The 12,129-nt window shown below is 43.9% G+C and overlaps 1 protein-coding gene across 7 annotated transcripts in view; it reads right to left on the reverse strand.

Moving 5' to 3' along the window:
- FGFR3 (fibroblast growth factor receptor 3) overlaps positions 1 to 12,129 on the reverse strand; it is a 139,784-nt gene that overhangs the window by 25,591 nt on the left and 102,064 nt on the right. For 5 of the 7 annotated variants that reach the window (XM_029592590.1, XM_029592610.1, XM_029592604.1 and 2 more), the window contains 3 exons: positions 4,957 to 5,105; positions 2,528 to 2,649; positions 845 to 955 (listed from right to left, as the gene is read on the reverse strand). In XM_029592590.1, the coding sequence (XP_029448450.1) occupies positions 845 to 955; positions 2,528 to 2,649; positions 4,957 to 5,105 (382 nt within the window). The remainder of the gene's footprint in view (positions 1 to 844; positions 956 to 2,527; positions 2,650 to 4,956; positions 5,106 to 12,129) is intronic. The other 2 variants (XM_029592608.1, XM_029592597.1) reach the window with 1 other exon arrangement.

The raw sequence follows: 12,129 nt of genomic DNA on the forward strand, positions 1-12,129 counted from the left end.
GGACTGCCGGGTTCTTTCTCTCTCTCATCGCGTCCTTGTCAGAAGTCAAGTGACGGGGTGCCGGTAGAATTCACCACTCCGTAAGAATCTGACAGAAGTCGCAATGCAAACGCTTCTGCTGTGGCCTCTGGAACTAGACCGAGGCCATCATCTCATCTCACACAGGACACCAGAGGGGGATATGAACTGGTGGCCTGGAGGTCAACGGCTCTGTAAAGCCACGACTGTTTCCCCCCCACCCCCTGCCGCCCCGAGCCATGTTGGCGGAAGTTACTGAAGCGTCTCACTCCTTCAGGCTCTCTCAGATTTGCCCACATTCAGGAGCAAGGGAGGGATAATACAAGTGAAATCTTGCACAAACAGTTTGATCAACTCCGCTGCTAAAATGAATACTTGAAAAACAAAACGTGACATATTTTCATAGAGAAACCCCCCTTTTGATAGTTTTAAGAGGGTAAATCTGTAACACTATGGGTGACTTCTGCAAATATGCACATTCTGTCACACCAGTTTTCAAAGGGAACGCAGCACATACGTTTGCTTTGAAGGTGATCCCACTGAAAGTACCTGTGTTCAGTTCCACTGGAAAAGCTTGTGTGAGAGAACGCTGCTCCACAACACCTCCGGCAGTCTGGGTAAAATTACCCTCCACACATGACAAATGCGTGCAAGTTTAGCCACACATCAGGCCAGCAATAAAACTACCATTTCTGTGCACAAAACAGAGTTTTATGTGCAGAAATGCATTTAACTACCCCTCCCCCCTTAATCATTTGTTCTGAACCTAGGCTAGCATTTGACATCTAACAAACCTGTCAGAGGAATGGGACTTTCTGGAACCTACCATCCTGCGTGCAGGCGCCCAGGAGATTAATGATATTTTTGTGCTTCCCAATCATCTTCATCATTTCCATTTCAGACACCAGGTCAGAGAGATCCTTCTCGGTGGCATCATCTGCAGGTGGCAGGGAGAGAATGCAGAAGAGAAGCATTGAAGACAGGACCCTTCCCCATTAAGAGTCCTAAAAACATGGCTAATTCCAACCACAGTGGCAGAGCAAAACTGCTGCTGGCAAAATGTCCAGAGCCCCCTGGCACAGGGAGGCAAACCCCACTGCTGCACTGGGTAACCAAAGAATTAGATCAAAGGAAAGCACTGCATGTTCTCAGCAAGGCCTCTGAAACAGTTCCCCCTCAGGAAGCTCATTATCACCCTGAGCAGGGGGGTGAGGGGAGAGGAAGAATGGGTTACAAGCTGGCAGAGCAAAGGCAACAGAGGGGCTGATGTAATAAGGTGCCCTCACAGAGTGCACTGGTTTACCCACAGCTGTTCGCAAACCTTTCTACTCACGCAGGAAGGAATTCCGCCCACCACAATGTGTGTACAAGTTAGTCCCTCCGATGTAAATCTAACAGTAATGAAGGCATTACCAATGCATGGACTGGCGCTGGAAACTTAACTCTCAGTCAGGGGTGGGGTGGAGTAAAGTTTCTGGTGCTTATGTTTGTCTATGGGCAGAAGCTGGAGTTCTGCTGCTGGGGCCTGTACTTGGGATTTATGTGCTGAAAACCTGGTTTATGCACACTAAGGGGCTGATTTTCAAAAGCATTTACACACTTAAAATGAGTTTTACACATATAAATGTACTTTACCCATGTAAGTGGGCTTTTGAAAATTGCTACAATATATGCCATTGAATTGTCCATAGAATTTACCTGTGCAAGTGCACTTTAAGTGAGTAAATGGCTTTTGAAAATTGCTACAGTAGTTATATTTAAATTTTGAAAATTACCCCCTTTATGAAATTTTTTATGCACATTTACAGTTAGTGAACTTTTTTTTTTAAAACTCCATATGCATTACCATATCATTATCTTGCTGCATCTGGAATCAATTTTTTTTTTTTTTTTTAGTGGGTGTGATAAATTGTGTGCTGAATTTCAGTGCCCAGTTTTAAAGCTCATCTTATTACGTGGGCCTCAGAGAGGGGTGGCACACACAGTTCAATTCACAAAAACGAGAGGGGACCTGCAGAAATCCTGGGGCTAGTTCTATACAACGCCTTCTCGAATGAAACTGCCAGCAGAGTAGAATGGATTTAAAAAAGCTTAGGGAGTGATCGGGTGCCTGGCAGCTCAAATTTAAATGAGACAGAAGTGTAGATTCATGAATTTGGAAAGAATGCTTGCTTTAGATGGGCTTAAGATCATCGTATTAATTGCCTTCATTATCCTGATTTACATTACAATTGTACTAATGATATGTCATTTGAAATGAGGCTTCAAGACAACAATCTGATATTTGAGGAGATACAAAATACCAATACATCCTTTCTGGCTTATAAAGAAAGGATAAACAACCTAAATACTACTAATTTCAGAATGACCTAATCAATTAAAAAACTAGAGAAACTACTTGATAAAAAGGTCACCTTAGAAGCTTTACTGCCTCCCTTTCAGCCCACAACCCCCAAAGCCCACTTTGCTACATTAACACATTCTCTCCTTGTCCTTCAACGTGATGTACCTTTCAGCATCTTGACAGCTACCGTGATGGCCTTGTTTGGCTTGTCCTTGTCAATGCCGATGGCTTCTGCCATCACCACTTGACCGAAACAGCCTTCTCCGAGTGGTTTTCCCAGGGTCAGGCTGAAAAAAGAACAAAACCCCAAAATATACAAAATGATAAAAAGGAACATATGCTTGATTTTAAATTAGTGAGAAAACAGCCATATACAGTAAACCAAACCAAAACGGTAGGGATATTCTAAGAAGTGCAAGCAGTGCCTGACTAGGCGCAAGCCCACAGACAAAAGCATTTCCGTGGGTAAAACACAGTTTTCTGCGTGTGAATGGGCTTCCTGAAAACTGCCTCGGGGTCTGTGCGCCTAGAGCATGTGCTGAAAGGATTTCACGTGTACTTGAAAGAGGTGTTCTGAGGCAGAGGAGTTGTGGCACAGGATCCGTTTATGCGCATATTCTGCGTGTGCAAAAGTATGAGCACGAATGTACACACGCACCATTTCCAGCCACTCCCAGGGAGTCACTGTGCACCTGTACCGCAGGATTCCACGCCCACCCGCTAACTTTCAAAAACCAACTCTATGCGCATAACTCCGCTTCGACAATTCGGGCTGAAGTTGGTGTACACTTTCAACATGCAGACCTCAGCCCTACGCACGCTGTTCTAGACCTACCCTCATAAGCTGAAATCAACCAACTCAACCAATCTCCAATCGTTCAGTTCAGTACGTTATTTTCAGAATGAGCTTTAAATTAGAGGACTCGACTCTTTCTATGCTAGTACAAAATTAGATCGATAAGCATTACAAACTATGGGGCGGATTTTCGGGCGGATTTAGGCGAGCAGGGCCCTGCGCGCCGGTGAGCCTATTTTACATAGGCCTACCGGCGCGCGCAGAGCCCCGGGACTCGCGTAAGTCCCGGGGTTCTCCGAGGGGGGCGTGCCCGGTCGTCGCGGCGTTTCGGGGGCGTGGCCGCGCCCTCCGTACCCGCCCCCAGGTTGCGGCCCGGCGCGCAGGAGGCCCGCTCGCGCGCGGGGATTTACTTCTCCCTCTGGGAGGCGTAAATCCCCGGAGAAAGGTAAGGGGGGGGTGTAGACAGGGCCGGGCGGGTGGGTTAGGTAGAGGAAGGGAGGGGAAGGTGAGGGGAGGGCGTTAGAGGATTCCCTCCAAGGCCGCTCCGATTTCGGAGCGGCCTTGGAGGGAACGGGGGTAGGCTGCGCGGCTTGGCGCGCGCCGGCTATACAAAATCGATAGCCTTGCGCGCGCCGATCCAGGTTTTTAGCAGATATGCGCGGCTCCGCGCGTATCTACTAAAATCCAGCGTACTTTTGTTTGCGCCTGGAGCGCAAACAAAAGTAGGCCTATTCGCGGAGTCTGAAAATCCGCCCCTATGAGTAGACTGAAGATGGATATTCAAAAGTATTTGTTCATCAGTTCACCTTTTGCGAACACTACATTTTAGCAGTAAGATTAAAAAAAAAAAAAAAAAAAAAAGTTAATTGAGGTTATTTCAAAGATGACCAGAAACTGTAGTTTCTTTTCTCAATTTCTGTACACTGAGCAAGTTTCTGCTTGATGTGCTTTCCCATTTATGAGTGCTGTAGCCTACATATTATCTATTTATAATAGGGTTAGAATCAATAAACAACACATAGCCGATTTGTGATCTAGGGAACATCTAATGTTGGATTTTAGGACATTTTGTTTTTTTTTTTTTAATTTTCACTTCATTCAATTTATAAGAATTATTTTTGAAAGGAGGGAATAATATTATTTGAAATTTAAGCCAGCTGAATTTTTTTTCATTAATTGGTATTTGTTCAGCTCATGATGACACTGGTGGTCAATGGGATTTTTTTGGGGTTTTTTTGCAGGGGTGATTTTAAATCAGTTGACTTCGTTTGCTTTGAGATTTGCCTAATTTGAACTTAGAAAGCAAGGCTTACATTCTCTCGATGCTAAGACCTACAGCTGAAGTTCTGCTCTCATACAGAAATGCCCCTGCATTGCTGTGCTGGTTCTTTCTTGCAGGGAAAACAGGGTACTTTTCCTCCCCAGATCTAAACATGCCGCCAGGAAGGCTTCCTCTAATTGCAGCTATAAGGGTGCGCCTTGCAGAAGGCTCTGTGTGCTTCCAGCCACCTTGAAAGGCGTGAGTACCTCCACAAATTCCAGCGAGGATGTCGGCGAGGACACCGAAACAAGGCTTATACTGGGAGCTTTTAATTTCATCACTTTAAAAAAAACACCAAGGAGGTCAAGTCTAGAATGCATAAAATAACCTTAAAATGTACCTTTCTAAACTTTTTTGGCGATTTACCTATCCTTGGTTTTATTTAACCAAAACAAACTATGAAACACAGAAAAACAGCATGGAGGAGTAACAAAAAAATAGGACAGACGCGTACTCCTGCTTGCCAAGTTTACTAACCGTGATCGGAGCAGCTCCCATTTGGGATCAGCAGGCAGTTCAAGCTCCAACACATTGGCCAACACGGGTCCATCGCCGGAAGATAGACGGTTGATTCTTACCAGCGGGGTGTTGGAATTCGTTGAAGAGTTGGATTCCAGTGACACCTGCTTAAATAAACCAAAATAAAAAATTTGTTACTGCCTACCGCCGTAGCTTCATAAAAAGGAAGACAAAGACAGGACAGAGAGAGAGAGAATATTATTTCAAGTAATCTCATGTAAAAGATTATTCAAGGTCACTGATAATATCTTAAGGGACACATTTTGAATTGCCTGCAACAGTGCGGTTTCCATACATGGGGGTGATTTACTAAGCTGTGTAAGGGGCTATACTATGCAGTAAATGTCTTTCATAGATAACATGCGGTATTTAAAATAGTGCGGTATCTTCCCCTGCTATTAAAATGAGCTGATTTACATGCAAATGCATGAAAATAGGCTCATACGTGGTAAAATGTAATGCAAACCAAATAATGCTACTTGTCTCAAAATTCACAAGCCATTATTATTTGACAGCAAGTTTGCTACTCTTACAAAGGTGTAGTTAATTTTCCCTGAGAGCTTCTGGACATTATCACTCATCCTGATTCTCCTGGGCTAAGGCCTTAAGGTAACGATGTGGCCCTTGGTACTCCCCCCACCCTCCACTCCTCCATCGGTGGGAGTCTGTTGAGACCTCTAAAGGGTGGGGGCTAGGGGTCCTGCTTTCTTTTTAACGGATGGGGGGGATGTTTCAATAGACCCTCAATTTTTACACCCTATCTAGTTGGGGAAGACACTTTGGGGGCCACATCAATCCCTCAAAGATGGCAGACCCAGGATATGGGGCTGCTATTGTGCATTAGGTTGGGTCAACTTCGCTGTGGTATTTTTCCTGGCAGGACTGCTGGGTGAACAGGCTGTGTGCAAAACTACTTGTCCAAAATTACTGTCTCTTCAGGACAAATAATAGCAGTGGGATATGACGGTATGAACAGATAATCAAGTAGCAGCTTTGTAAATGTCTTCAACAGAAGTGGCTTTGAGATGATCCACTGAAGTTGCCATGGCTCTCCATAAGCCAGCCAGTGCATAACAGTGTGCTATACACAGTCTGCTAGCCAATTGGACAGAGTTTATTTGGCAACTGCCCTTCCCAGTCTATTGGGATCAAAGGACTTAAACAGTTGAGAAGTTTGATAGGTGAGGCTGAGTCCTCATTAGGTAATACTCTGGGGCTCTTACAGTCCAAGCAGTGAAGAGCCTGTTCTTCTTTGTGCACTTGGTCATGGAAAGAATGTAGGTAGCACAATAGTTTGATTAATGTGAAACACAGATATCGCTTTCAGAATAAATTTGGGGTGAGTTCGGAGTCACCCTATTATGAAAAAACTGAAGGTATGGTGAATATGAAACCACAGTCTGTAGTTCATTTACTCTTCATGCCTAAGTGATGGTCACAAGAAACACCTTCCAGACGAGAAACTTCAAATCCACCCATTTAAGAGTTTCAAAAGGAAGTTTCATGTGTTGAGCTAGGACTACAACGAGATCCCAAGGCACTGGAAGTTTAGTTATCAGAGGTATGAAATGCCACAATCCTTTTATAAACTTTGATACCAAAGGGTGGAGAGGGATTGGAGCTCCTTCCACATGCTGGTGATACACTGCAATGACAGAGATATACTTTAACTGAAGAGAGGCTGAGGATGAGAGACAATAGATAACTGAAGCAAGTTCTTCCAGCTACAGGAGAAGGGATCCAGCTGGTTGGTCTTACACCAAGTAGAGAGAGCATCTTCCATTTGAAATCGTAGGATCTTCTGTTTGAAGGATTCCTGACAGAAAATAGAATATCCTTCACCTCTTTGAGAAGAAGTAAGGAAGAGACTATTGTGAGTTCAATATCCACACGGTGAAGGCCAACGATGGCAGATTCAGATAGTAGAGCCTGCCTCCCTCCGCTGTAATGAGAGTCATAGACTTTACCAATGGAACTGGAGAATGAATGGACAGGCAGAAAATATATAGGTGCCACCATACTTGCCATGGCCAGGCTGGTGCTATGAGGAATATCCTGGACTTGTCCTGAATGATCTTCTGAACAGTCCTGGCATTTACAGAAAATCTATGGGTATATGTATAGTATACAGCTGATGGAGCAGAACCTTGCCCTTTCTGTTGTCTTGTGTCAAACAGGTCGATCACTGGCAGATGGCATAAGAGCCCATTACCCCCCAACACACACACACACTTGTTTATGTAGAGCATGGCTACTTCACTGTCTGTCTGAATCAAGATTCTCTCTCTCAAAAGAAGATAACAAAATGCTCTTAACGCATTGTCCATGACTCACAAATCCAGGTAGTTAATTTGTAGATGACTCCATTGCGGATCACAATCCTTAGGTCCATCCCCTCCCCCCCCAACCCACCCCCTCTTGATATAGGCATCAGTAGGCAGTCACCTGATGTGGTGGAATGCGCAGGAAGGGACCCACCTTCAGAATTTCCAGATTCATCCACCACTGAAGGGATGCGCTCATCCCAGGGTCATGAAGATTTGGTGGGATAATGGCTGATACAGTTGATCCCATTGGCTCGTCCGAAACTCCACTGAATACCCCACATATGTAGACGAGTCAGAGGAACCAAGGGGATCAATTTCTATTGGTAGTGCGTGTTCTTCACCTCAAATCTGAGGAACTTGCAATGGGAAGGATGAATGGGAATGTATGCATAAGTGTCTTTCTAATCCAGACTGCATATCTAATCCCTCAGTTGAATGAAAGGGAGATTCATCTGGATGGAGTTCATCATGAACGTCTCCTTAATCAACAACTTTTTCAGTTTTCACAAGTCCAGTACAGGATTTAATCCCCCTGACTTCTTTGGGATTAGGAAATATGGAAATAAAATCCCTGGCCACATTCCTGATGAGGGACAGGCTCAATTGACTTCTGCTGACAGAGCTACTCCACATCTAGCTTTGGTTGGGCAGACTGAGAAGTGTCTGAGCTGAGTGAGAGAAGCATAAGCAGTAGCCATAATCTACAATTTTCAGGATCCTTACTGAAGATGTTTTATAATCCATAATCTATAGCAAATGATCAACCCTTGTCGACATGGAGCCATTCCAGGAAGGAGGAGTGTACCCTTCCCCCGCTGGAGGAAATGAGTCTTAAAGGCATCAAAACTGGTCTCAGGTTTAGGCTGCATTAGCTGCTGAGCATTTGACTGATACTTTTCCTTCTGTCAATCTCAAGCAAACAACTGTTGCTGCTGAAGAGTGGGAGGAGCTCAATGATGCTTTAAAGAGCATTAGAGACATGTCTGAAAGAATGGATGCTTGTAGGAAAAATACCAGTGTCAGGTTGATTCCCCATCACAACTGATGACTGTAAGGTGGATTAATGCTCGCTCCCTAATCAGGGCCACTGTCACTCGCTTGAACTCTGTCACTGATGAATTATCCCCTGTACAGAGTACATCCACCAACTATCGGAGGTTACTTGCTTGCAACCACATGAGCTGTCAGGTTCCTATAGAAGTAGTTAAAATCCTGGCCATGGTATCAGAAGTTTTGTAAATGGAACAGATGAGATGTTTCTCAAATTCATCCCCTACTCTGAATCTGACAAGTCTATTTAAGTTTATATTCCACCACTTTCAAAATAAAGTTCAGGGCAGATTGCATGTTCATGAAAGTCCATAAAAGGCTTTAGTTTTTGCCTACATTTGTGAGACTACTGCACAATTTTATTTATTTATTTAAAAGTTTCTTATATACTGCTTATACATGATATGGTCTAAGCGGTTTACAAATTAGGTAACATATACATATTTCAAAAAATAGAAACATAAGACAAACAGTAGTAAAAATATAACTAAAAATTAAAAAGTTTTTAAAACAAATCAAGTAAACATACCATGAACACAAGAAAAATCATGGTGTTATTAGTCGGTATAAGTTAAATTGAAAGTGGTGCAACAAAGATATGTTTTTTAATTTTTTCTTGAATTCCTTTGGACTGGATATGGTTCTAAGAGAAATTGGAAGAGAATTCCAAAGAAGAGGACCTGCCCCTGAAAAAGCACGTTTCCTGGTCATTTCCAGTCTCATGATTTTAACTGTTGGAACCTCGAGGAGATTTCTGTCTAGTGATCACACGTGACGCCGGGATTGATGGAGACGAAGAGTTGTACGTAGCCAGATAGCTGATATGTTATGGATTAAATTGAATACTAAAAATTAAAATTTTATAGTGGATTCGTTGTTTGATGGGTAGCCAGTGAAAATTTAACAAAACTGGGGATATGTGATCTTTTAGTTTGGAGCCAGTTAGGAGTTGAGCGGCAGAATTTTGGACAAGTTGAAGTGGACGCAGTGTTGAATCTGGAAGGCCATTATATAGGGAATGACAATAATCTAATCCTGAAAGGATAAGTGCTTGGAGTACAAGTCTGAAGTCATCTTGAAATAATAATGGCTTAAGTCTTTTCAAAAGATTGAGTTTATAGAATGAGGTTTTTGTTAGTTTTGATATATTTTCTGACATTAATAATTTTGAATCTATAATAACACCTAAGTTACGTGCCTGCGTAACAATTGGAATGGAATGCGAGTTAAATGTAAAATGTGACAGAGGTCAGCATGAAGAGTTTGGAATGGTAGATATGTAAATTAATTCTGCTTTTGTTCTCATTATGGCTCCCTGGAAGACCTTTTTCCCAAAAGCATCCAATGCTTTTAGATCCTTTCCAGGGTGTATTGCAGTGATCACATTTCTATGCTGACTCCACTATCTCGGACTAGAGAAGTAGTTGAACAACCCCCAAACTCTGGGTAGGCCTGGACCCTGATTTTAGATCAAGGCATGTGAGTGTCATCTGCAGGTCCTTGAAGAGAGTTTGTGAACCAGGTTAGCTGCGGAGTCCACTGGAGTATGAATGAAGGAAGGAAGGAACTGAAGAGGTCTACTGACAACCGTTCCCAGGTCCTTTTCCTTCCCGAAACTACTGAACAATATATTTGCCAGCTTGTCCAAAAAATGGGAAGTAGCAGAGATCCTCCGGAGGCGAGCTATGCTGAGGCAAATCCAGCAGGGAATCTGAAGGAATCCATGGAATCTTCCATCCTCTCCCAACCATGGGGGGACACTAAGGGCCTGATTTTAAAAAGCATTTACTTGCATAAAACCGGGTTTTGAAAATTGCTACAATATTAGTTACATTTACACACGTAACGCCTTTTGAAAATTACCCCCATAGCAATGTTATTGCCTACTGCCATAACTTTATAAAAAAAGGAAGATAAAGACAGGACTGAGATAATGAGGGTGACCCAGGAGGAGATCTCTGCTGGTTCGAGTGGAAAAATCCCATAGGAATTCATAATGAACTAATTCCATTTGTTCCCCTTCTGATTTGTGAAGGGACTCCCCCTGGAGGAGGAGAATCCACCAGTTCATGGCAAGGCCTTACTCCCAACACTGGGAGCTCTTAAAGAGATGTACAAACTGGTGTGGGACTTGGGGAAAATTTCCTCCATCTTGGTTCTAATCTTCCTTTCCAATCTTCAGGGCTTATGAAGTCATCTATAGCTGGGTACTCACTGGCTGGGGGACACTCTGCACTTGAGTTGGAGAGTCATCCTCTTCAGAAACCTAGATCGGCTTATCCCCACTAAAGGCTGCCTGCAAAATATAGGAGAAACTTGGCACCATAGCAGCTGCATCTGCTGTGGCAGGGGCTGGCTCTAGGATGCTCCGTGCCGGTTGCGTCAACTCCCGAATGGTGCCTTGGTCCATGGGTGATGCTGGCAGAGTCCCCTTCTGTGAAACAGTATCAGCAGCAGGACTCTTGGGCCTATGCGAGGAAGTGCTCAGACACAATTGATGACGGCTTGGTATGCCACACCGAGTGTGATGATGGCCCCCTGAAGAAGGATGGGACTTGTGTGCTGGCAAGGCTATCTCTCCCACTTCAGCACTGAGAAGGAACACACTCCGGTTAAACCCTGCGATCTTTTCTTTGTCTCCGAGGGGGGATGGCACCGAAGAGAATCCCTAACATCAAGTGCCTCATCCGGCGCCACAGGCTTCTGTGCCATGCTCAACCCCTGACCTAAGATCCAAGAATCCAGTGCCATGGAGAGGAAACTTTCTGCACAGAAAATTAAAACAAATGTGGGACAGTTCGATGATGCTGTTCTCCTGGACTTGGGCTCTTACACATGGCAACTCCCATCTTCCAGGTGCGGTGATGCTGCTCTATAGGGACATCCTTCCATAGCTGTAACAGCTGGAGGAAGCATGGTCCAGGTCCAGGCAGTGATATCAGATGGAATGCGTATCTCTAATGGACATCCAGCATCCACCAATTTCTTAGCCTTGGGTTTTTCCCATGCTCAATTTTTCTTTTTAAACTTAAAAGTTCTCTTTGAGGAGCTGCTGAGCCGGTTGCAGAAAAACAGAAGAAGCAACAAGGCAGTAAATGTAGCACTAAGGCCAAAAATCTCAACATTTTAAGAGGAGAGTGGAATACTTTCATGTGGTAGCTCATGCAAAGAAAGACTGATGAGATCAGGCGGCAGTGTGTGTGTGCACGGGGTCTCTCACACATGTTCCATATGGAGTCCATGACAGGTCCATCAGATGATGTCACCCACGCATCATCACTAATTCATGTCTGCTGGTCAACAGAGAAAATGCTGTTTACTCTGTAAATTGTTTTGAAAAATTGCCCTCTAACAGTCAGAATAATGTTGAGGTGGGCATGGGGAAGAGAAAGGGCTCTGCATGGTTTTGGCCACAAATAGTTCTAGTGTATTCCAGGCCTCGAGGCACAAAGCAAGAACAGGGTCTTGAAGCCTACAATAACTTTCATATCTTCATACCAAGCTCCTATTTTTCATTTCTTCGGGTTTCCAAATCTTCCTCCCTCTAACAGTGTGCAGGTAAATGTCCTGGAAAAAAACCACATTCTACTACAATGCGTGTTCACAGCGTGCCCTGTTCCATTTGCAGGCAGAATGGCATTTCCGAGTGGTTTCCCAGTGGCTCTCAAAGTAGCACCTCCATGACTTAGAACTGATTATAAGCTGACAATTACATGAGATACAGTAATTCTGTCTCTCATAGGAACATCTTAAA

The sequence above is a fragment of the Rhinatrema bivittatum genome, chromosome 1 (genome assembly GCF_901001135.1).
Source record: "Rhinatrema bivittatum chromosome 1, aRhiBiv1.1, whole genome shotgun sequence".
Lineage (NCBI taxonomy): Eukaryota > Metazoa > Chordata > Amphibia > Gymnophiona > Rhinatrematidae > Rhinatrema > Rhinatrema bivittatum.